At 41.5% G+C, this 21900-nt stretch overlaps 3 protein-coding genes and 1 pseudogene across 3 annotated transcripts; 1 reads left to right on the top strand and 3 right to left on the bottom strand.

Moving 5' to 3' along the window:
- Positions 1-1609: 1609 nt before the first annotated feature.
- Positions 1610-2545, bottom strand: LOC123642745 (olfactory receptor 4D9). The gene has a single exon (XM_045558148.1). It carries the CDS (start codon positions 2543-2545, stop codon positions 1610-1612), a length of 936 nt encoding a protein of 311 aa, XP_045414104.1.
- A 9093-nt stretch (positions 2546-11638) lies between these two features.
- On the bottom strand, positions 11639-12589 carry LOC123642744 (olfactory receptor 4D11). The gene has a single exon (XM_045558147.1). The coding sequence runs from the start codon at positions 12587-12589 to the stop codon at positions 11654-11656; it is 936 nt and encodes a 311-aa protein (XP_045414103.1). The 3' UTR covers positions 11639-11653.
- Positions 12590-18693: 6104 nt separating this feature from the next.
- Positions 18694-19760, top strand: LOC123642147 (annotated as a pseudogene).
- Positions 19761-20934: 1174 nt separating this feature from the next.
- LOC123642146 (olfactory receptor 4D10) lies at positions 20935-21900 on the bottom strand. Its single transcript, XM_045557058.1, has one exon. It carries the CDS (start codon positions 21898-21900, stop codon positions 20935-20937), a length of 966 nt encoding a protein of 321 aa, XP_045413014.1.

Genomic DNA, 21900 nt, shown 5'->3' with positions numbered 1-21900 from the left:
GGATCTACAGAAGGATGGAGCCCAAGACCAAGAAGCCCACGTCTCTGAAAGACTGCGTGGCACAGCGCCCTTTTTCTGCAGACCAGCATTGGCCTGTGACCTGAGCAGAAAATTAAACTTTCGTTGTGGTTAACTACTTGGGCTTTGGATGTTTTTGTTACAATGATTGGCCTACTCTGATTAACACATGCATGTCAGCTGCTGTGCCTTGAGTTTTGCCACAGTGAGAAATATGGTAGAGTGAATTGAATAGATCTTGTAAAATATCAGCTGAATTGTCACATAACCTTCTCTTAGCACCATCCCTTTCACTACAGAGACTAGCAGATTCTCAGATTCCTGGATTAAACTCTCCTGCTTTTTACTACCCTTCCTTTACCTTTTAATGGATTGAATGAAGAAGAGTGTAAAGAGGCAGTGAGATCCTTATGTGCAGAAAGAATGGGAAACTTGGGCTTGGCTAGTCTGTAAATGGGATAATCCTGCCTTTGCTCAAGCTTTTCATGAAGTCGGGTGAGCTGCCTGCCTGCAGCCTCCACCCATCAGTGATATTTCCTTTTTTTTTTTTGAGACAGAGTCTTACTCTGTTGCCCGGGGCTAGAGTGCCTAGCTCACAGCAACCTCAAACTCCTGGGCTCAAGCAATCCTACTCCCTCAGTCTCCCTAGTAGCTGGGACTACAGGCATGTGCCACCATGCCCGGCTAATTTTTTCTGTATATATTTTTAGTTGTCCAGCTAATTTCTATTTTTTTGGAAGAGACGGGGGTCTCGCTCTTGCTCAGGCTGGTCTCGAACTCCTGAACTCAAAAGGATCCGCCTAGCTCAGCCTCCCAGAGTGCTAGGATTACAGGCGTGAGCCACTGCGCCCGGTGGATAGTTCTTTATGAATACTCCCGCTAACATCTCTACCTCCTTCTCCCAGGAGGAAATCATGGCCTTGAAGTGATTTGGTGATCCTTTCTCCCCAGTAGAAATCATGGATTTGCATTGCTCAGGAGGCCATAAATGGAGCTCTTCTTTCCCAACTGGTCAACTACCAGCCTTCACTCCATGAATGTACTACTTAATGGCCACACTGAGTTCACTGTTGCACAAACGTGGCACACTCTTGCACCAGTCCCTTCCTCTGCACATGCTTATTTTTTTGCTTAGCTTGTTCTTCTTTGCCTTTTTCCCCTTGAAAATGTCTGTACTACACACTGTCAAATGTCTTTGGATGCTCTCAAGTAAAGTGCCTAAAATGTTTCCCCAGCATTTTGTTTATATCTTTATTAAAACATTTTGGAGTATGCCTCTGGGTGGTGACTGTATTTAATCTTTTTGCAGCAATCTGAATCCTAGCACTGTCAGGCACATAGGATATATTCTGTAAATATTTGTGGAATGAATAATTGAAAATGAGTAGTGGAAGATGTGAATGGGTCTCACCTTAAAGCAGTATCACCTCCGTGATCCCCAACACATACTATTGGATGAGCTTCTTTCAGGACTCCATGGTAGCCACAGATACCCCTATGTTTTGGGCATTAAAGTGATCTCTTCCTGTTTCGATAAAGTTAAATTTAACGTCTACCTTTACATTTTGGTATTATCTCTTCCTCATTAAATTTAAATCTTTTCTGAATGCCCTGGTTGTTTCTTTAGCTTCCTCATAGCTGACTTCATTTCCTGATTCCTCAGGGTGTAAATCATAGGATTGAGCAGAGGGGAGATGACTGTGAAGGTGACAGAGATGGCCGTATCTGTCGGGAGGGCAGTGAAGGGCCGGGCGTAGACATAGATGCAGGGCACGAAATGCAGGGTCACCACAGTGATGTGGGAGGTGCAGGTGGAGATGGCTTTCCTCCTGCCCTCCCCACTGTGAGACCTCAGCATCGTCAAGATGACTGTGTAGGATATGAGGAGAAAGACGAATATAAACCAACTGACTAATCCATTATTGGAAATCATTAGAAGCTCCAGGGTGAAGGTGTCCATGCAGGCGAGTTTGAGGACCTGGGGGACATCACAGTAGAAAGTGTCAAGAACATTGGGCCCACAGAAGGGCAGTGGGAGCAACAGGGAAATCTGCACAATGGAGTGGACAAAGCCCCCCACCCAGGAGGCTGTGATGAGGGCTGTGCATCGCCCCCTACTCATGATGGTCACGTAGTGCAGGGGCTTGGAGATGGCCACATAGCGGTCAAAGGCCATAACAGAGAGAGAAAAAACATCTGCTCCCCCCAGAAGGTGGAAGAAGAACATCTGAGTGACACAGCCATTGAAGGAGATGCTCTTTCTCTCTGAGAGAAGATCAATCAGGACCTTAGGAGCTGTGATGGAGGAGAAGCAGATGTCCAAGATGGAGAGATTGCGGAGCAGAAAGTACATGGGGGTGTGAAGTCGAGAGTCACAGGTAACTGTAACCATGATGAGGAGATTTCCTACCAGAGTTGTCATGTACAGCAAAAACAGGAAGATAAACAAGACCCAGCTCAGCTCTCGGGACTGAGTAATTCCCAGAAAGATAAATTCTTTCACTCTGGTGTAATTTCCCTGATCCATTGAATCACAGATCCACAGATCCTTTTTCCAAGTACATTGCAGGAAGCACTAAGAGTGGGGTTAAAGAATGTGTTGTCTTTACATTTAAGGTTTGGTTTAGACTTAGGAGGAAGTTCTTTTCTCTGCATGCACTGTGCCTGCAATTCAGTATGCTGCTGTTAGGTGAAAGATTATCCAGGTTTTTGATTCAGTCATCCAAGCAGATAGGCTGAAACAGAGAGTACAGGTCAGTAAACCTAATTCAATTGTACTTTTACTATAAAATCTGACACTTGAAATAATAAATAATAAGCATAAATTCTCTCTTAAGAATTTCTGTTCATAAAAGTTATCATGACGAGAATTGAAAGTTAAGATGCAAATGGAAGAAGATATTTACAATATGTTTCTCTGAGAAAAGACTCATGTCCAGAATACATAAATAACTTCTACAAATCAGTAAAAAACCCTAGATGACCCAAGCAAAAGATAGCAAAAGATGGAAACCAATACTTCACAAAGAAGTATTCAACTTTATTAGTTATCAGGGAAATGCAAATTAAAATTATAGTAATAAACCAGGATATACATACCAGAATGCTAAACTGAAAAAGATGAAAAATACCAAGTGGTGATGAAGATGTGGTACAGTTGCAACGCTGCTGGTGGGTGTGTAAAATTGGTATAACCACTTTGCTATTTGATTATTTCTGCTAAAACTATGTATATCTACTATATATAGGATATCTATGTATCTACATATGATATATCTATATTACATATAGGTATATATTTCTTAAGGATATTTATCTATACCTATATATCCCCTAAGGATATCTATTTGTACTCCTGGGAAATATGTACGTATGTCCACCAAAAGACATATCCCTAGAATATTCATAGCAGCACTATTTGCAATTTTCTCAAACTGGAAATGATACAAAAATTTATCAACGGCAGAAGAGACAAATAAATTGTGTTAAACTCACACAATGCTATACAGCAATGAGAATGATTTACATAATATGTAACAATATAAGTGAATCTCACGTAGTATTGTGCTAAATAATTCAGGTACCACAGAGTACACACTCTTTTATTCACATATACAAAATTGAACAGAGCCTGAGAAAGACTTCTGGGGTGTTGATCATGTTCTGTTTCTTAATCTGGGAGCTTGTTACAGAAATATATTCTGCCTGTGTAAAAATTCACTGAGCTGTACACCTATGTGCATTTTTCTGCATGTAAGCATATTATATACTTCAGTATATAAGCAGTTATAAATCATAAACATGTAGTAGTTCCTTTATAACATTTTAAATTCATGTCTAAAGAATAAATTTTATTTAAAGCAAAATTTAATGAACCATTCACTTTCATAACAGTTACTTTTATAGTTATGTAGTTATAGTCTTCATCAGCTACAATCTGAGAGTAACCTTTTTATTTTCCACTCACTTATGGACTTTAGGTCTTCCCAAACTCATGCTCTATAGGTGACCCTGTTGTTCACATTTAGTTATTTCTCTGATTCTGGTTTTAATTTCTCTTTCTTTCCCCCTCATTTTGCTCTTCTATTGTGGGTGGAGGGAATCCTTAAAAGACCACACTTTCCTTTCACTCGTATGGAAAAATGATAAGAGCTGCCTTTCCCATTTCATTGGCATTAGTTCAGATTCATTTCAATCTCCCTCTTATTGGTGTTTATGTCCACAGCAAGAATAAATGTTCAGAATAATTATCGCAGATTTCAGGGCTCCAGGATCCCCAAAGTAAGAACTCCCCACACTACACTTACCATGGGTGGAAAGTAGAAGAATCACCCAAAAAGGGATCTTCAGTTAACCTGTAACACAGAGACAGATTTGAATTAATGACAGTAGCCTACTCTAGAATCTTTCTTTTGGGTGTTGAAATGATAAGTCGATGGTTTTCAAATCTGCTCAGGAAACCCCTGAGGGTTTCCCGCATCACTTGTTCTCTCCTTCTCTCTCCTCTTCCTTTCTCCTGTTCTTCTTTACTTTTTCCATTTTCTCTCCTTCTTTTTTATTTCCTTCTCCTATATATGATTTCCATGACACTAAGATGGGCTTTTTGAAGGAAAGGTGACTCAAATATAGGTTCTTTCCTTAAGAAGTTTACAGTTAAGGCAGCAAGAGTGATGCAGCTTGTGGAACAGGCAGAGAAGAAGGTGATGCTGGGCACAATCATGACAATTTTATGAAAAATCTGTCCCATTTGGGAGTATAATGTTTGCAACCCCCATGCTATCTATCCAGGAGCGCTGCTGACCAGTACCATGTCCCACACTCGTATTATGGACACACGTGTGGGGATCATCTGGAACATTTATGCAGTTTGGGTTTTACCACTTCCTGGCTGGCATGACCGTGGGCAGGTTATTCAATAATAGTAGCGAACTCATGAGAAATATTTGTGAGGTACACAGGGCATGGCTCAGAGTCAGTCCTCAACATGCACTGCCATGATTTACCTAAACATGATAATAATAATAATACCTTCCTCTTGCACAGGGTGCTTGTAAGTAGTAGGTGAGATTTTATGCCTACAGGAGCTGAGGAATCTGATTTTACCAGCTGCTACCCCGTCCCACCAGCCCCAGGGAAGTGCTTCTTTCTCTACACATGGGGCAAGTCCTTCTGACGGGGCTTGTCTCAGTGTGGCTCATCTTGCTATAGACCTTGTGGTTCAAAGCCCTCTTCCGAATACTTTAGGGTAAGTGGAACATGCCAGCACCTCTTCTCTGAGGATATTTCGCTTTTTTGCTTAGGAACCTGAGCTAAGGCGTATGTTCAGAAAATCAGAGTATTCATGTATACACCTGTGTATATACATAAATTAAATTTAATTTTATATGCAGTTATAAATATAGATATTTATATCATAAACCTTTACAGAAAGAAACCATAGTCCTCAACAAGAAATCCACTCATCTGAATATCAGGTTCCATGCGGGGAGTTAGCTACGCTCCCCACAAAGGGGTTTATTCCCTTTCTTCGGATCAGGTCTCTAAGTTGACCACGCCAGTTTGCGGGGAGTTAGCTACGCTCCCAGCAAAGAGGTTTTTTTCTTCCGATCAGGTCTCTCAGGCAGCGGTCATTGCAAAGGATGAAAAAATAGTAGGAAACAGAAATAATAATAATAATACACAGAGCCAAAGATATAGTTTACAAAGTAAAGGTTTATGAAAATAGATAAAAGGAGGGTATCCGCATGGGGATATTTCCTCCCGCCAGAAATATCTCCCAAACTTAATATCCACACAGGTATTATATAGGGTAGGTACAGGCTCCCGTTGCCAAGGGCAACAGGATTTCCATACTAACAGGCAGTTTGCTTTAGGGTCAAAGTCTTCTAAAAGGCAACTACAGATCCTTTAACTAACTCTAACTAGGGGAACAATGAGTTGTAAAATCTTCTTGGGGCAAACTTCTAAGTTTTCTGATAAGGCTATTACTTTAGCAAAAAACAGAGACATCTTGGCTCCGGTGATTGTGTCCTTGGAGACAGAGATGATCTCAGAAGTCAACATGAGCTGTGCTTTGTGTTAACTACTTTAACCACATGGCTCCTTCTGGGCCCGCTTGGGCATTAGCATGTCTCTCTGATCAGCTCTCATCTCCGGGGGTCCTTGCCAGCTCTGGCAACCCATGGCTCTAGGAAGAGGCCTGCCTTGTCTTTCAAAACAGGTGAGAACCATAGGCCCAGTTTACAACTGTCTCTTTGAAGTGCAGCTTTTACTGACCAAGGAGACGCCCTCCTGAGACGAGGCAGCTTTTGAACCAACACATTTCTTTTTTCTTTAAGGCAAAGCCTTATGTGACTTCTGAAATCAAATCTTGTCTCCAGACTTACAGGGGGCATTTCTATGACTCAGTATCCTTAGGCTCAACAGTTCTAGGGGTTCCACGCAATTTTCAAGGTCTCAGCATTATGTTATAGAAATATGGGCAGAATAATGAAGCTGTGATTTGCTAATTTTTTGCTTGCTTTTAGAGAATATTTATGGGGTGATTCGTATGTACTTTACCAACTGATTCACTTTGTCTCTTTCAGAACCTATGATATTCACGTGAAATAGGATTATTGTCCTGATTTTATAGATGAGGAAACTGAGGCACAGAAAGATTAAGTTGCTAAGGTCTCACAGCTTGTAGCACCTTGTCTCAGACCAAGATTTGTCTTATTTCAAAGACTCATTTTCTTAACTACTAAAACTTCCTCCTGGTGTTGATCCGTCCTTCCCAGAAAATGCTGCAAAACAAAGAGTTCAGAAAAATTCTTTGCAAATAAAATGAAAATAGTATGTGGTGTGAGATGGGGGTGTTAGATGTCTGCATACAGCAAGTGAGAGGGATGGCTGGGAGTGACTTAGCATGAGAACATGTCACAAATGTCTGAAAAAAAGCAGAGTTTGGAAAAATCAGATTTTGCAGTCTTTAGCAGAACCTTCACAAAAAACCTGCATCAGCCACATAGTCTTCAATGGCAAGGTATAGAAATAAGCTCTCAGTAAAATTACCTGAAAGATGAACACCGATTGAAAATAATGGACCTGGTGGGTTCCTGGGGAGGGTGTCTTTTAACAGAGTGGGAGGATACTTTTAAAGTATAGGACTGTGATATACACATAATGAATTCAACTTGTTCCCCCTAAAACTACTAAATTAAAAAAAAAAAGTATAGGATTGTGCGCATTGCATTGAAACACACACAATTGAGGAGTGGGAGCAGGGAAATGAATAAAGAAATACAATGTCCTGTGTCTTTGCAACATCAGAATAAGGATTATGGGGATTTCTTAGAAATCACCCCCAAGGGGTCCATCCTTTGGAAACAAGCTTATCAAAAATGTTGGACACAGCCTGCAAACAAAAGGTTCTTCCATACCCCAGCATCCCACTGAGCAGATGCTGCCTCTACATCAACCCAGCTTTCTAGGATGCCCCTCATGTGATGGTTTTCTCTTTCTCTTTCCCAATTTTGAAAATCCTTTACTCTTGAGTGAATCCGTATAAGTTTTAGAAGCATTATTCATATCCAGTGGCACATGAGGGCACAGACAAGCTGGTCATTAAAGCACCTTACCCCAAACCTCCAAACTTCCATTCCCAGCCAAGAAGCAAAGCGGGACAAATTGCACCCGCTGAACTTTGGAATCACTGTCCTAAAGTGCTGTTTTTCCAAGGCTGTCACCCTCGTGTGTGCTGGGGATGTCGGCACCTTCTCAGCCACCCTCAATGCACTTTGAATCTCAACATCCTGCCAAGTAAAATGCAGCCATACCCCTTGGAGCCAACTGACCTTCTTCCGATGTTTTGCAAGCCACATTTTCCCTAATTGTGAAAAGCTACCACTTTCCTTTGCTTCACGAAGAATTTTCTCTTTGATAGGAATATTCTACACATTTGCAGAATTTCTGAAAATTCAACACGAATAGCTGTTTGGTTTCAGAAGTTTACACACACTAACACTAACTGCTAGTTTAATCTCCAAGTGGAGATTGATCCACTTATGATGCTCCAACTGCATCTTAAAAGTAGGTACCGGGGAATTTCTATGTTTACTGTCAAGCCTACCTCAAGGCAAGTGATTTTGTTACCTTCTTTCTTCAAAGGGGAAAAGACAGTCTCAGGGAATCACATTGTTCTGACTTTTCTCTTCTGCCTTACAGTGCCTTGGCCACCTGTACTAGTCCCTCAGCCACGAGCTTGATGCAAGAATTAGCAAAGGGAATATTGTTAGGTAGGAATGTGGAAGCTGGGTGGCCAATGCAATAAAGTTCCTGTGGGAGTCATTAAAATGTCACCAAACATTCTCTCTCTCTCTCCCTCACTTCCTTTCTGTCACATCTCACACATACATGCAGAGGCACCAGTGCACATCTTTCAGGACATATCGATCGTTTCCTCGAGAGGAAGTACATGAGACAGGGCATTTCCCCCTTTGGCTCAGGAAGAAAGTGTTGTATTAAACCACACCTACGACCAAAGTTACTTTGCCTGCAATCAGCTAGGAAATGAAACTTAAATAAATGGTGGCAATGGAAAAATCAAAGCTTGTGGCTGCTGTCAGAGCAGCTCTCAGAAAGTGGACTGTGTAGACTTATATGTGCAATTTCTGTTTAAAGCAACATGTACATTACCCCATGTGATTATTTTAATCTACATCTCTGAGATCTATAGCTCACTCAGAATCTAGGGACAGCTCTTGATATTCATCAGCTTAATGACTTCATAATTATTTTATGTTATTTTTTTTCACGGGTACTCAGAGATGTTTATCATGAAAACATATGATTCAAGGAGTACATATATGAATGGGTGGTTTAAAATCCATGTGTGTGCCCAGAGTCAGTTGACTTTTCTATGGTTCTTAGCAGCAGAGCTAAAAAAATGACCAAAAGGTACATCATTTCACAATGTGTACATACATTAAAACATCACATTGTATGGCACACTGTAAATATATGCATTTTTATTTGTCAATTATACCTCAATAAAGCTAGTAAAAAACTGATTTAAATGGGAAGAATGCAGCCCAACTCGTGATTTTATGTCACCCAGATACATGTTTGCGTGATCAGATGCAATTGCGTTTCCCTTCTTGAGTTACTGAACCAGGTAATGTTGTGTGTTTAGACATGGCTTGAGGCAGCTATCAGGGACAACGGTGTGGCAGGGCTTCCCAGGTTCTTGCCCCTCTGGGATTAGGCTTCTGAGATACAATGATTCAGACCCCATAGATCTTTGGTGCCATCTGATTCTGATACAGAGATAAAAACCTGATTTCAGTGAGTTACAAGAGATTGGAAGGAAAGGAAAGGACACACTTGCATGAAATGAGCTATTAAGTGGTTTGTGGTATGTATTTTTTATAGGCAATTTCATAAAGAAAAGCCCAGCGACTCTCGAGACCAGAACTACTTGGGCGAAGGTAGCAGGACCCTATGAATAATGATTTGACAAGTGTGAATCATTCTTAGAATTTTTATGCTTAGGGAAGTAAGTTAGTATTGTAAAAGGCTAGAATTGGTTGATTAGGTGACAGGAAATGGCAAACATTTGCACCAGTTAGTTAATGAATGCTTACGGGGCCAGGCCAGATCCAATGAGAGACATAAGTGAAGTTTGTCTTTAACGCTCATTATTCTTTGGCTAATTCTCCTTGGGCTCTCTGTTCTATCCCACGGGACCTGTCTTCTTCTTCTTCTTTTCTTTTTTTTTCCGAGACAGAGTCTCACTCTGTTGCCCAGGCTAGAGTGCTGTGGCGTCAGCCTCGCTCACAGTAACCTCAAACTCCTGGGCTCAAACAATCCTCCTGCCTCAGCCTCCCGAGTAGCTGGGACTACAGGCATGCGCCACCATGCCCGGCTAATTTTTTATATATATATATTTTAGCTGTCCATATAATTTCTTTCTATTTTTAGTAGAGAGCGGGGTCTTGCTCTTGCTCAGGCTGGTCTCCAACTCCTGAGCTCGAACGGTCCACCCGCCTTGGCCTCCCAGAGTGCTGGGATTACAGGCGTGAGCCACTGCGCCCAGTCGTGACCTGTCTTCTTGGTGTGATCTCTTATAGCTACCCTCAAAGCCAGTGTTTATCTTTAACCCATTATCTTCTTTTGATATGAAACTCTCCTGTGCTATATCTCTCATCAGCTTCAGGGTGACTCTTTAAGCTTTAAAAATAAGAAGCAAACCTATTGTTATATTCTAATGACAGAAAGCCAGATATTTTAGGATGATAGACATTTTGAATTCAATGTACATTTCCATGTTTTCTATTTCACCAGTTTTTTCCTAATAATGAGGAGTATGAACCATAAAAGGAAGACAGTAACAGGTGATGGGGAACAGAATGTGTGTTAGGCAGAGCAATAAAGGTGATATTAATAATGGCATTTGTCTTTCACAGAACACTTGTTATCTGCCAGGTATCATATGTTTCACATATACCATCTCATTTTGACCTCCACAATAGGTCCATGACATGGATATTATAATAAGTACCTTTGTATAGGTGAATATGACCTTTGGACAGATGAAATAACTTGCTCAAGCTGTGAGTGGCAGAGATAAGATTTGGATGCAGGCCTGTATGACAGAAGTTGGAGCTTTTATGCACCATGTTTAACGGCTTTCCCAGGCAATAACACTAGCCTATATTGTCTTTACACAGACACCAGAAGTTTGAAAAATAGGCCAGTTGGAGTTTTATTTTCTTTAACATTTCCTCTCTATCCTTCTCCAGAGGGAAGAAATGAGAATTCTTGATGATGAAGCCAAGCCAAGCAGATACTGACCCTCGTAAGGCTACAACCAGAAAATCAGTCCTTGGGTCATAGAAACGATTGTCCCATGTGTGGGGTCCCTGAGGCTCTGCCTTTGTCTAAACCCATCATGAGAACGTGCATCCAGCATGTGTAGTTCTGCATTAAGGTAAATAGCTTTAGGGCACTGTGAGAAATCTTCCCAACCTTCTTCACTCCTGATTGGAATCCAGGAAGACAACCATTATGTGCCTACGAGGTTCTCAGTAGCTCATGAGCCCACAGGGAGTTTAACTGAGCAGATGAATTTCTCAATCTGTGATAGGCCATACCTATCCATATAGGTGTACTCCAGAGGCACCAATCAGGAGATCCCTCTAGAGCAGGACTACAGTTTGGTATAGACAGGTTCAACAATGTAAGTTACATTCATGTCGTAGAAGAACAAGGGTGGAGGACCTGAAGATGCCTCTGTATTTAACTTAATATACCTTGAACTAATTATTTTACCTCTCTGGACTTAAATATTTCCTTATTTTCTGAAAGAAGAGTTGGACTTCATCGGCCTATCTGCCTGCCCTATAGTTACCTTGATGGACATATGGTGACCTAGGTCTTTGAGTAGAAAAATACTGGTCAGCTCAATCCTATAACATGAGTTACTTCAGGCTGAACAGAAGCTTGGGTTATCAGTTACTACTAACTAAACAGGAAAATAAATTGTTACATAGTAAGTGTAGTTGGTTTACTGACAATGCATTTGAGTATATAAATATAATTCTATGGAAAAATAATAAAAGATGTCCTTGGTGATGAAGAGTTGGGGATTCTTTTTCTATTTCCTGTCAGAAGGCACGAGTCTTCTCTTCAGTCTCTGCATGGCTGACTTCATCTCCTGGTTCCTCAGAGTGTAGATCAAGGGGTTCAGCAGAGGGGAGATGACAGTGAAGGTGACAGAGATGCTCTTATCCGTGGGGAGGGCAGTGAAGGGCCGGGCATAGATATAGATGCAGGGCACAAAATGCAAGGTCACCACAGTGATGTGGGAGGTGCAGGTGGAGATGGCTTTCCTCCTGCCCTCCCCACTGTGAGACCTCAGCATCATCAAGATGACCGTGTAGGACACAAGCAGGAAGATAAACCACAGTGTGGTGACCAGCCCATTGTTGGAAATCATCAGGAGCTCAAGAGTAAACATGTCTGTGCAGGCAAGTTTGAGGACCTGGGGGACATCACAGTAGAAAGTGTCAAGAACATTGGGTCCACAGAAGGGGAGTGGGAATAATAGGGAAATCTGTACGATGGAGTGGACAAAGCCCCCCACCCAGGAGGCCATGATGAGGGCTGTGCATCTCCCTCTACTCATGATGGTCACATAGCGCAGGGGCTTGGAGATGGCCACGTAGCGGTCAAAGGCCATGACAGAGAGAGAAAAAATGTCTGCCCCACCGAGGACGTGGAAGAAAAATATCTGTGTCATGCAGCTTGTATAAGATATGGTCTTTTTCTGTGACAGAAGGTCCACCAAGACCTTCGGAGCAGTGATAGAGGAGAAGCAGATGTCAAGGATGGCTAGATTGCGGAGCAGGAAGTACATGGGGGTGTGAAGGCGAGATTCACAGGTCACAGTGACCATGATGAGGAGGTTTCCCAGCAGAGTTGTCATGTACACAAAACATAGAAAAAGAAATAGGACCAAGCTCAGGTCTTGGGACTGAGTAAGTCCCAGAAATATAAATTCTTTTACTCTGGTGCCATTTCCTAACTCCATTGAATCATATTTCTTCTTTCTTGTATATCCTGGAAAAAAATAAATAGTGTTATTTCAGAAAGTGTTTACTCTCCCAGAATGGATTCAGGTTTATAGATTCAGGTATTAGGTCTGAAAATTTGTGAGGTATTACCGTCACATGAGGTTATTGCTAATGCATCCAAAATGACATCTTATTACACAAGCATGCATTTCTTCTTTTCTGTAAATTATAAATATTTTAGAAGATGTATAACAATAATGTTCTAAGTATATAAGTTCTAAGTATGCAAGATAAACAGAGGTGGCTGCTAAATATTCAGAAAGAGACTTTTGTGGCATAAGAAATATAAAAGTGGAGTTAGTTTCATGTGTGAATAAGCCCATTCTTATTTTGTGTGACCAGAACACTTTGAGTTCCACAGGGTTGCAGGGTTTCCCCCCTGAAGACTGAATGCTCCGTTTAAGTTGTTCTAAGAATACCTATCTGCAAAATGGTCCCCTCTGGATTGAACTTTACAGAAGCTCCCACTCCCCTTTTAAAATCACAAATTTAGTTCCATGAAAAATTAGAAAACTTTAAAGCCATAAAATTCTTCTCTGTTGCTTTATTCTTCTGTAAGGGAACCTCTTTGTTTCTACCTTTACTTTAATCTACTTTAGGTACCAAAATCCCTGGCCAGTGAACAGCTCCTCAGCTATGGAAATAAAAGTATTACTCAGAGCTTCTCTTCTGTTCACTGTTTAAATCTCTTTCTTAAAAATTAATTTTTACCAAGCTATGATTGACATACATTAGACTGCATGTATTTAATGTGTGTAATTTTTATTAAATTTCTTTTTAATAAAAGCACTTACTGGCTACGCTAACACGGGCAAGTTGCTGCACCCCTTGGCCTCAATCTCTGCGTTGGTAATTTGGGAACAATATCACTGCCTTCATACTTTTGTGAGGATTAAATGAATTAATCTTATAAAGCATAGATTTATATAGAGCAATTGCCTAATCTATAACAAGGGTGTTTACATATGTGGTTCCTTAATGAAAAACTCTGTATTAATAACTCTCACAGACACACAGCTTCTTTCAATATACTGACAATCTTTTAGAGGAGATGTATGTTTCCCAAATGTGTACCTCAAACAACTTCATCAGAACATACTGTTTTGAGGGAAATAGGAGGTATTTTTGTTCCCAGTGGCCCAGAGAGTGGTGGCAGTGTACGATGGCGAGAAGAGCACTGGCTTGGTTTGGCTTCTCATCTGATGTCTTCTTTGCAGACCAGAGAAGTTCAGTGCAGTGGGTCTAACGTCTTCTTCCAGACCAGAGAAGTTCAGTGCAGTGGGTCGAGAGCCATCTGGGCTCAAGTCCTGGCTTTGCCACTGTGTGATTTGGGCAAGCGCGTGACCTCATGGAGTCTCTACTTCTTCATCTGTGGAATGGGGATACTATTATAATAATACCCACCTAACAGGGAAGTCATGAGGACTGGGTGAAATAGCATATGTAAAGTTCTCAGCACACAGGCGGGTTACCTGTTATGATTAGAAATATGCTGGGCAACCCTAACAGAGGAGGCTGGTCAGTAAAAGGTGTGCACTGACCTAAATGGTGGCTGAGCTCTTGATCCTGAAGCTTACAGAAAGAGGAGGTGATCACCAGAAGACACCAACTCAGAGCAGTTACTAGAGGTCTTGAGGAAAACCACCTGAGTTATAAGAGTCTTCCATGGGGACCCCATGTAAACAGCACACTAAGGTCACAGAAAGGTAAGAGATAGTGCCTCAGACCCCAGGCCAGGCCTGTTTGTCAGAAAGGAATAGGCCCCACATTCACAAACTGCCTTTGGTAATTAAAACACAGCATCCTCCAGCTTCTGCTCCATCGTTCTGCTATTTTTAATCCATCTGATTATTTAGCAAATATTGATGGAGCACAGGAAGAATTCTAGGTTATGTGAGAGGAAGGAATAGGATCCAAACACAGTGGAAAAGGACTGAAATACAATAGTTATATGGGAGTGGAGGGAACCACCTAGGGCCAGATGAAAGCGGAGTGTAAGAAAAGGATGATTTCTCATGAAAAGGCTCAGAGAAGCTGCATGGAGGAGGTGGCATTTATGTTTGGGGCACATGGGCACAGGGAGAAAGGGCATTCAGACTTTAAAGGACCATTTGCATATATGAAAATTGCTTATAAATGGGAAATTTGGCTGGAAAGAAAGGGTGAAAACATGAAGGCATGGAAAGACATAGGAAAGAACATCATTGCTATTGTAGGGGCTCAGAAAAGGATACGCCCAAGCGAAGACCTCAGAAGCAACCTCAGAAGCAAAAGTTTCTCTCTGACCTTCTCCTCCACTCCTGTATCTGGCCCCTCTGTTCCCCTGAGGCTAGGCATAGAAACTAGAATCCCTCTTCTTCAAAGTGGGTCATAGAAACCAGAACCCCGTTTACCCAAAGCCAGCTGCAAAACCTAAAAATATTACTCTAACCTTCCCCCACCTTTCTGTGTAAGAGCTGCCCATAAAGAAATTATCTGACCTACTTTGTTTGATTGTAGTTCATGAGATCCCCCATTCCAGAGAAGGTCCTGCCCCACACCCAGGAGGAAGGAATGTTGTGCAGAGAGGCCAAGAAGAGTCTGCATAGACAGGTCTTGCTGGGTTTGCCCACTCAGTCCATCAGCATTAGATCGTACCCTTTTTGTCCAATCATATTTCTGTGTGGCTGTCTATACTTTGTTGCCCCTAGGCATAAAATGGGTAGTCTCCCCTATTTCTTTGGGTATTCACTCTTAAGGTTCTCCTATGTCACCTAAAACTATGACCAAATAAGTTTTATGCCTTTTCTCCTATTAATCTGCCATTTGGTCAGTTGATTTTCAGTGAACCTTCAGAGGGTGTAGGCCCCTGGCTATACACTTTTTATTTTTGGTAAATATAAAGAAGGGTATGTAGGTGTTTATTAGACTGGTCTTTCAAATTTTCTGAGAATCTGAAATATTTCATTTTTCTCTCTAGGTTTAAATGTCAGGTAAGAACAACCTCTGTCAGTTTCAGTTTATGGAGATCCATCTAGAGGAAAGAAGCCTGAGAAAATCTCTTCTCTGTACAATTCAAGAGGTCCCAGAAAACAAAAGCTGCCTTTCCCCCAATTCTGAACTGACCTCATCTCTATGTCTCTTATTGCACAATGTCCTTTTGGTTAATATTTCTGGCCTGTGCTGTCTGTTACTGAAGGTTCTTCTTGGAATGCAGCATTTTGTATTCATATTGTGGTACTTGTAGTCAACATGTACCTGTGAATCTTAATGATTACACCTGGATCTCAGTTTTACTTGTTCTTATTTTCTCACTTTGTGTGTAGATACTCAAACACCCCAGGCACACATACTCATGTACAGTTTTATCTCTTACCTAAAGTCTCCAACCTTCTTTCCAGGGCTTCAATGTCTTAAATAATGTTCACATGAACCTTGAGAATCATTCTGCTTCAGAAAATTCTGTTAACACCCCTCTGAAGGCCAGTGATTCCCATGGCTTCTCTTCTGTCTTGATGTGGAAAGGACTCAGGGAATAGTATTTTCTTCCCCTCCCAGGCTGAGTCACAGCACCCCACCACATTTATCAATTCCTTAATCCCAGAACTAGTGTGAGAATTGTCAGAGGGATTATAGTTGGATGTGCCCGTGGAAGAATTCTGCTGACGGTGAGGTTGTTTCAGTGGGAGTAATTAAGAAGTCATTCAGGCTCATACGCTTAGGAGTACACATTGGTTCAGAGTCTAAAATTTTCTAGAGACAACTGAAAGAGTGAATCCCCTCATCCTCTGGCTGCAGTAGGAAGAAAGGTTGTGTTGAAGTGTCAAATTATATTTCGTAGAAAGCCCAAATAACACTGTTCGCAGTGATCATAGGGTATCTTGCCTGTGAGCACATGTGGTGCAAATAGACCCACAGCTGACCCAATGCCCAGTCTTTCCATCCCATTCCATTTCGAAGTCTAACAACATATACAGAGAGAACTGGAAGTGTCAGGGGCTTGAAAGTTTGGGCGAAATCTCATCCCTTCTCCCTATCTCAACAGTTTATGCACAAGGAATTCTCCAGTTTGGGAAGAGGTTGAAGTAGGCACAGGACAGAGCAGCATGGTTGGCTGTCTGCACCAAGAAAAGGAAACATTAGGGTGTAAATTTGCATGTGGGCTGAGAAATATTTCTCACACAAAGATTAGGATATACAGAAGTAAAGAGTTTATTTCTCAAAGGAGGGAAGGGCACAACACGAAAGAAGGAAAGAAGTGTTGGCACTGAGCAGAAGAAATTCAGGATTTTTATGGGGACAAAGAGAAGAGAGAAAAAAATAGTTACAGCTACCAACTGATAACAGAAGTGGCTGTGAAGCAGCTGAGTTTGGTTTTCCATTTTTTTCCCTTTTCTTTGTGAGGCTGGCTTTATCAGAGTCCTTGGAATCTTGTTCTGGCAGAGAGCTGGGAGGGAGTTCACACCCCTGGTGTCTGTTTAGGGCTCTTCAAGGCTGTTAAAATGAACTCTTAGAGATGAGGAGTTAGACTTAAAGACAACGAGTTGGGCCCCGGGTGTTTAATCAAACAAAACAAACGGGGCAGCTGTGCTGTGAGTTTTCTCTTTAAAGGGGCAATTATGTGCTGTGAATTTATTCCTCTTACTTTCTGTTTGATAGTTCATCTTTCTCGTTAGCTAGTTTATTATCAAGGCCATCCTTTTAAGAAAGTTCAGTGAAACAAGACACCCAGATGGCCACATGGTGAGAAGCATGATTCCACTCGACAGCTTGCTATATGGGTTGACCATCTTTAAGATCTACCTTTTTAAGGCCTTTAACACGAAATATTGTCTATAATTGTTCCCATTGTCTACCTAGGATGCTTCAACAATAGAGGGCTGACCGCTGGCTTTCTCCCTCCTTTAGGCCCCAGACAGGCTCTCGGTGGCATGATTCTGCTTCCTTCTGTGGGCAGAAATCTTTCTGAACCCATCTTCACTGACAGTCCGGACCCAGCTGCTTCTCTCTAGCCACAACCAGAATTAAATTTAGTATGTCTAGCTCTGTCACTGGTAAAGATTACCAAACAGAATAGTTAATTTTTCAGAGCTGGTTTTGAATGGCTGCTTGGGTTCAGGCCTTGCCCAGTTACAAAGTGTAGGGATTTGCTTTACCTTTGCATAACTCAGTAAAGGTGTCTCTTTCAAAAAGACAAATTCCAGCATCCAACCTAAATAAATAAATAAATAAATAAATGGAGGAGGTAGAAGTTGCTTCAGGCTCCCAAAATGGCAGTTTGGCATAATATTCCTTTATAATATTAACTAAGAGTCCCCACTACCACCCTCTTCTCACCCTCAAAGGCCTTAGGGGAAGAAAAACATTCTGAACCTAGACAAAATGTTTAGAGAAACATCCTGATGAAAAAAAATAAGAACAACATTTATTAAGACTTCCTATGGGCCAGGCACTTTTAAAAAAATAAACTTTTAAGTTTAGATTAGATTTGCAGAAAGGCTGCAAGAGTATTATAGAGAGTTCATGTACATCCTGTATCCATTTCCTTGTTAACGTTGTTATGGTATATTTTTCACAACTAATGAACCACATATTGATAAATTATTATTATATAAGGTCCACACTTTTTTTTGGACTTTCTTAGTTTTTAACTTATTGTCTTCCGTCTTCTGCTCCAGGGTCCCACCCACAATACCAGATTACATTTAGTCATTATGCCTCCTTAGGCTCCTTTCGGCTAAGACAATTTCTCAGACTTCCTTTGTTTCTGATGACCTTGACAGTATCAAGGAATCCTGGTCAGGTGTTTTATAGAATGTTCTTCCATTTGGGTTAGCCGGATGATTTTCTCATGGGTACACAGGGGTTATAGGTTTTGGGGAGAAAGAATACAGAGGTCAAGTGCCATTTTCATCAATCACGTCATAACAAAGGTACATATTATTAACATGATTTATCACTGAGGATGTTAACTTTGAACACCTGGCTGACATAGTCTGTCAGGTTTCTCCAGGTTCTTTTTTTTTTTTTTTTTTTAAATATTGTACTCTTTGGGAGGAGATCACAATTCATAACTCACACTATGGAGTTGGCAGTGATGCTCCACCTCCTCGAAGGTGGAGAATCTACATACATTATTTGGAATCCTGCATGTGAGACTTGGCTATTCTCCTCCATTTATTTATTTATTCAATCATTTATTTATATCAGTGTGGACTCACTCATGGATATTTATTTTATACTTTGGGCTATAATACAACACTACATCGTGCATTTTGTGGCTTGGATTGTTCCAACTTTGGCCACTGGGAGCTCTTTTGGGTGACTCCTGTGTCCCTTTGACATACTCCATTGTTTTGTTTTTGAATATTTCCTTACTTTTTGGCACTAAAAGATGTTTTAGGCTCATATTGTGTATTCCCTGCCTCAGCCCCAGAATCAGCCATTTCTCTAAGGAACACTGGTTCCTTTTTTAAAAAAAATAAAAATGGTATTTATTTCACAATATGGAAATATAAATAACATGAAATGGTAACAGAAAACCCAAAATAAAACCAAAAAACTAGCATTTCATATTATTTATGATTTCCAGGCACAATATTTGTTAATGAATATAAAAAGTAAATTTATTTTCATCTATTTTTTTTTCCAGCATCTGTGCGACAGATGAGGACCAGTGGCCATAGGAGGGGTGAGGCCCTGGCAGGTGCACCACTGGATAATGCCCCCAAGGAGTATCCCCCAAAATCCAGCAGCCGGTCCAGGACATTGCTAGCCTCACATTCCTGGAGATCTCAGACCTCAACCAACTCCTGAAGAAAACGGTGAGGATTCAGGGTGTGGGACTCACGCTGATGGGTGGTGTGGTGTGGTGCTTGGTGCTGTCCCCGCTGCTGCAGCCCTGAGGTGGCGGAATAAGATATCCCAAACAAAAGGAATGGACACACTTCACCGTGGACAGAGGCAAAGCCCCTAGACAAAGTCAAGCTGATCAAGGAAATCCAGAATTACGTCCAGGGCATAAACCTTGTCCAGGCAAAGAAGCTGGTGGAGTCCCTACCCCAGGAAATCAAAGCCAACGTCGCCAAAGCTGAGGCTGAGATCAAGGCAGCCCTGTGAGCGGTGGGCGGCACTGTGGTTCTGGAGTAGCCTCAGCTTCGAGGACGTATGTTCAGGGTCCTGGGGACCCCAGCGGGGCCCCGTCCACCCAAGCCACCGGCTCCACCCCTACCACCAGAGAAAGGGGAAGTGAGCTGCTGGCACCATGTGGCCAGGTCAGCCTGGGCTTGGCGGAAGGACCCACTGTGATGGGAGTGGGAGCGGCTGCTGGCTGTGCAAGGCACCCGGAGAACGAAGCGAGGACACGCAAGGAACATCCTCCTTTGGTAGCTGCGGAGATAAAAATGGTGTACAGCTTGCAAAAAAAAAAAAAAAAAAGAAAGAAAGAAAAAAAAAGAAATCTTGTAGGTTTCAATTATTTTTAGGGAGTCATATCTTCAGAATGTAAAAACGTATTAATTATTTTCTTAACAGTATCCTTCAATGATTTGAAGAGCAGAAATGAGTGAGAGGCAATATCCATTCATTGTTTTAATTCAACAACTTTTTAGTAGTGTTTATTATATTCCAGTTGTGCCAGGTTCTGGGAATATGAATGAGAACAGGAAATTTGAAATGGCGTCCTGAGCGCTGTACTAGAGCTAAGTACAGGCTGCTGAAGGAATGCACTGAAGGGGTGGCCAGTGGACCTGGGGTGCAGAGGAAGGTCAGGCCAGGACTTTGATCAAGGTCACAGAGCTCATAATTGGTGAAATCCATATTTTAACTCAAGCTGTCTGTGCTAACTCCAAGGCACCTATTCTCAAACACTGGAGGGTGAGCTTTAGATTAAAAAATCTTCAGGTGATAGTTATTTAATTTGTTTACATTACAGAATTGGAGAAGAAATTTAATTTGGATGTGTACTTCATTAGGATATGTTTACTTCATGAAAGATCTTATGGAATCTCAGTACACAATCTACATTATGTTTCTAATGTGTCTCAGCCCTTTTTGGTAATAGTACAGGAATGTAGACGCAATGTCTGAGTGTGTTTTGATTCCATTTCCTTTATTTTTTCCAAAGCTGTATGGCAAAAGCAATATATACCTTTCCTGTTAATAATTTTATTTCTGTACTTTCTCTTGTGATACAAAAATCCATATTTTATGTTACTATGACATGCTGATCATAATATCTTAAAGGTCAGGTGCATCTTATTAATAGATTTAGAAAAATTAATTATAAACCAGTAAATAGAATCAAATTGCTGCTCAAACATTTTTAAAGGTCATGTGAGGAGGGAAGTATCAGTCTGCTCCTGTCAGAAGGCACCAGTCTTCTTGTCAGTCTCTGCATGGCTGATTTCATCTCCTGATTCCTCAGGGTGTAAATCAAGGGGTTCAGTAGAGGAGAGATGACAGTGAAGGTGACAGAAATGGCCTTATCTGTGGGGAGGGCAGTGAAGGGCCGGGCATAGACATAGATGCAGGGCACAAAATGCAGGGTCACCACAGTGATGTGGGAGGTGCAGGTGGAGATGGCTTTCCTCCTGCCCTCGCCTGCCTGGGACCTTAGTAATAACAATATTACCATATAGGATACCAGGAGCAAAAAAAACCATAGTGTGGTGAGTAGTCCATTGTTGGAAATCATCAACTGTTCAAGTATGAAAATGTCTGTACAGGCAAGTTTGAGGACCTGAGGGACATCACAGTAGAAAGTGTCAAGAACATTGGGTCCACAGAAGGGGAGTGGGAGCAACAGGGAAATCTGCACAGTGGAGTGGACAAAGCCCCCCACCCAGGCAGCCACTATTAACCCAATGCAACGGCCTCTACTCATGATGGTAACATAGTGCAGTGGCTTAGAGATGGCCACGTATCGATCTAATGCCATCACTGATAGAGAAAAGACATCCACCCCTCCAATAAGGTGGAAGAAGAACATCTGAGTGAAGCACTCATGGAAGGAGATGGTCTTTCTCTCAGACAGGAGATCTACCAGAACTTTGGGAGCTGTGATGGAAGAAAAGCAGATATCGGCAATAGATAAATTGCGGAGCAAAAAATACATGGGGGTGTGAAGGCGAGATTCACAGGTCACAGTGACCATGATGAGGAGGTTTCCCAACAGAGTTGTTACATACACCAAAAGCAGGAAAAGAAATAAGGCCAAGCTCACTCCTTGATTCTGGGATAGGCCAAGGAAAATAAATTCTTTTACCCTGGTGCAGTTTTCCATCTCCAT

This window comes from Lemur catta, chromosome 7 (genome assembly GCF_020740605.2).
Source record: "Lemur catta isolate mLemCat1 chromosome 7, mLemCat1.pri, whole genome shotgun sequence".
Taxonomy (NCBI): domain Eukaryota; kingdom Metazoa; phylum Chordata; class Mammalia; order Primates; family Lemuridae; genus Lemur; species Lemur catta.
This window is presented reverse-complemented; position numbering and strand designations above follow the sequence as displayed.

Bases quoted from the DNA above. Each gene is read 5' to 3' on its own strand.
- LOC123642745 (XM_045558148.1), bottom strand. From the start codon at position 2,545: ATGGATCAGGGAAATTACACCAGAGTGAAAGAATTTATCTTTCTGGGA.
- LOC123642744 (XM_045558147.1), bottom strand. From the start codon at position 12,589: ATGGAGTTAGGAAATGGCACCAGAGTAAAAGAATTTATATTTCTGGGA.
- LOC123642146 (XM_045557058.1), bottom strand. From the start codon at position 21,900: ATGGAGATGGAAAACTGCACCAGGGTAAAAGAATTTATTTTCCTTGGC.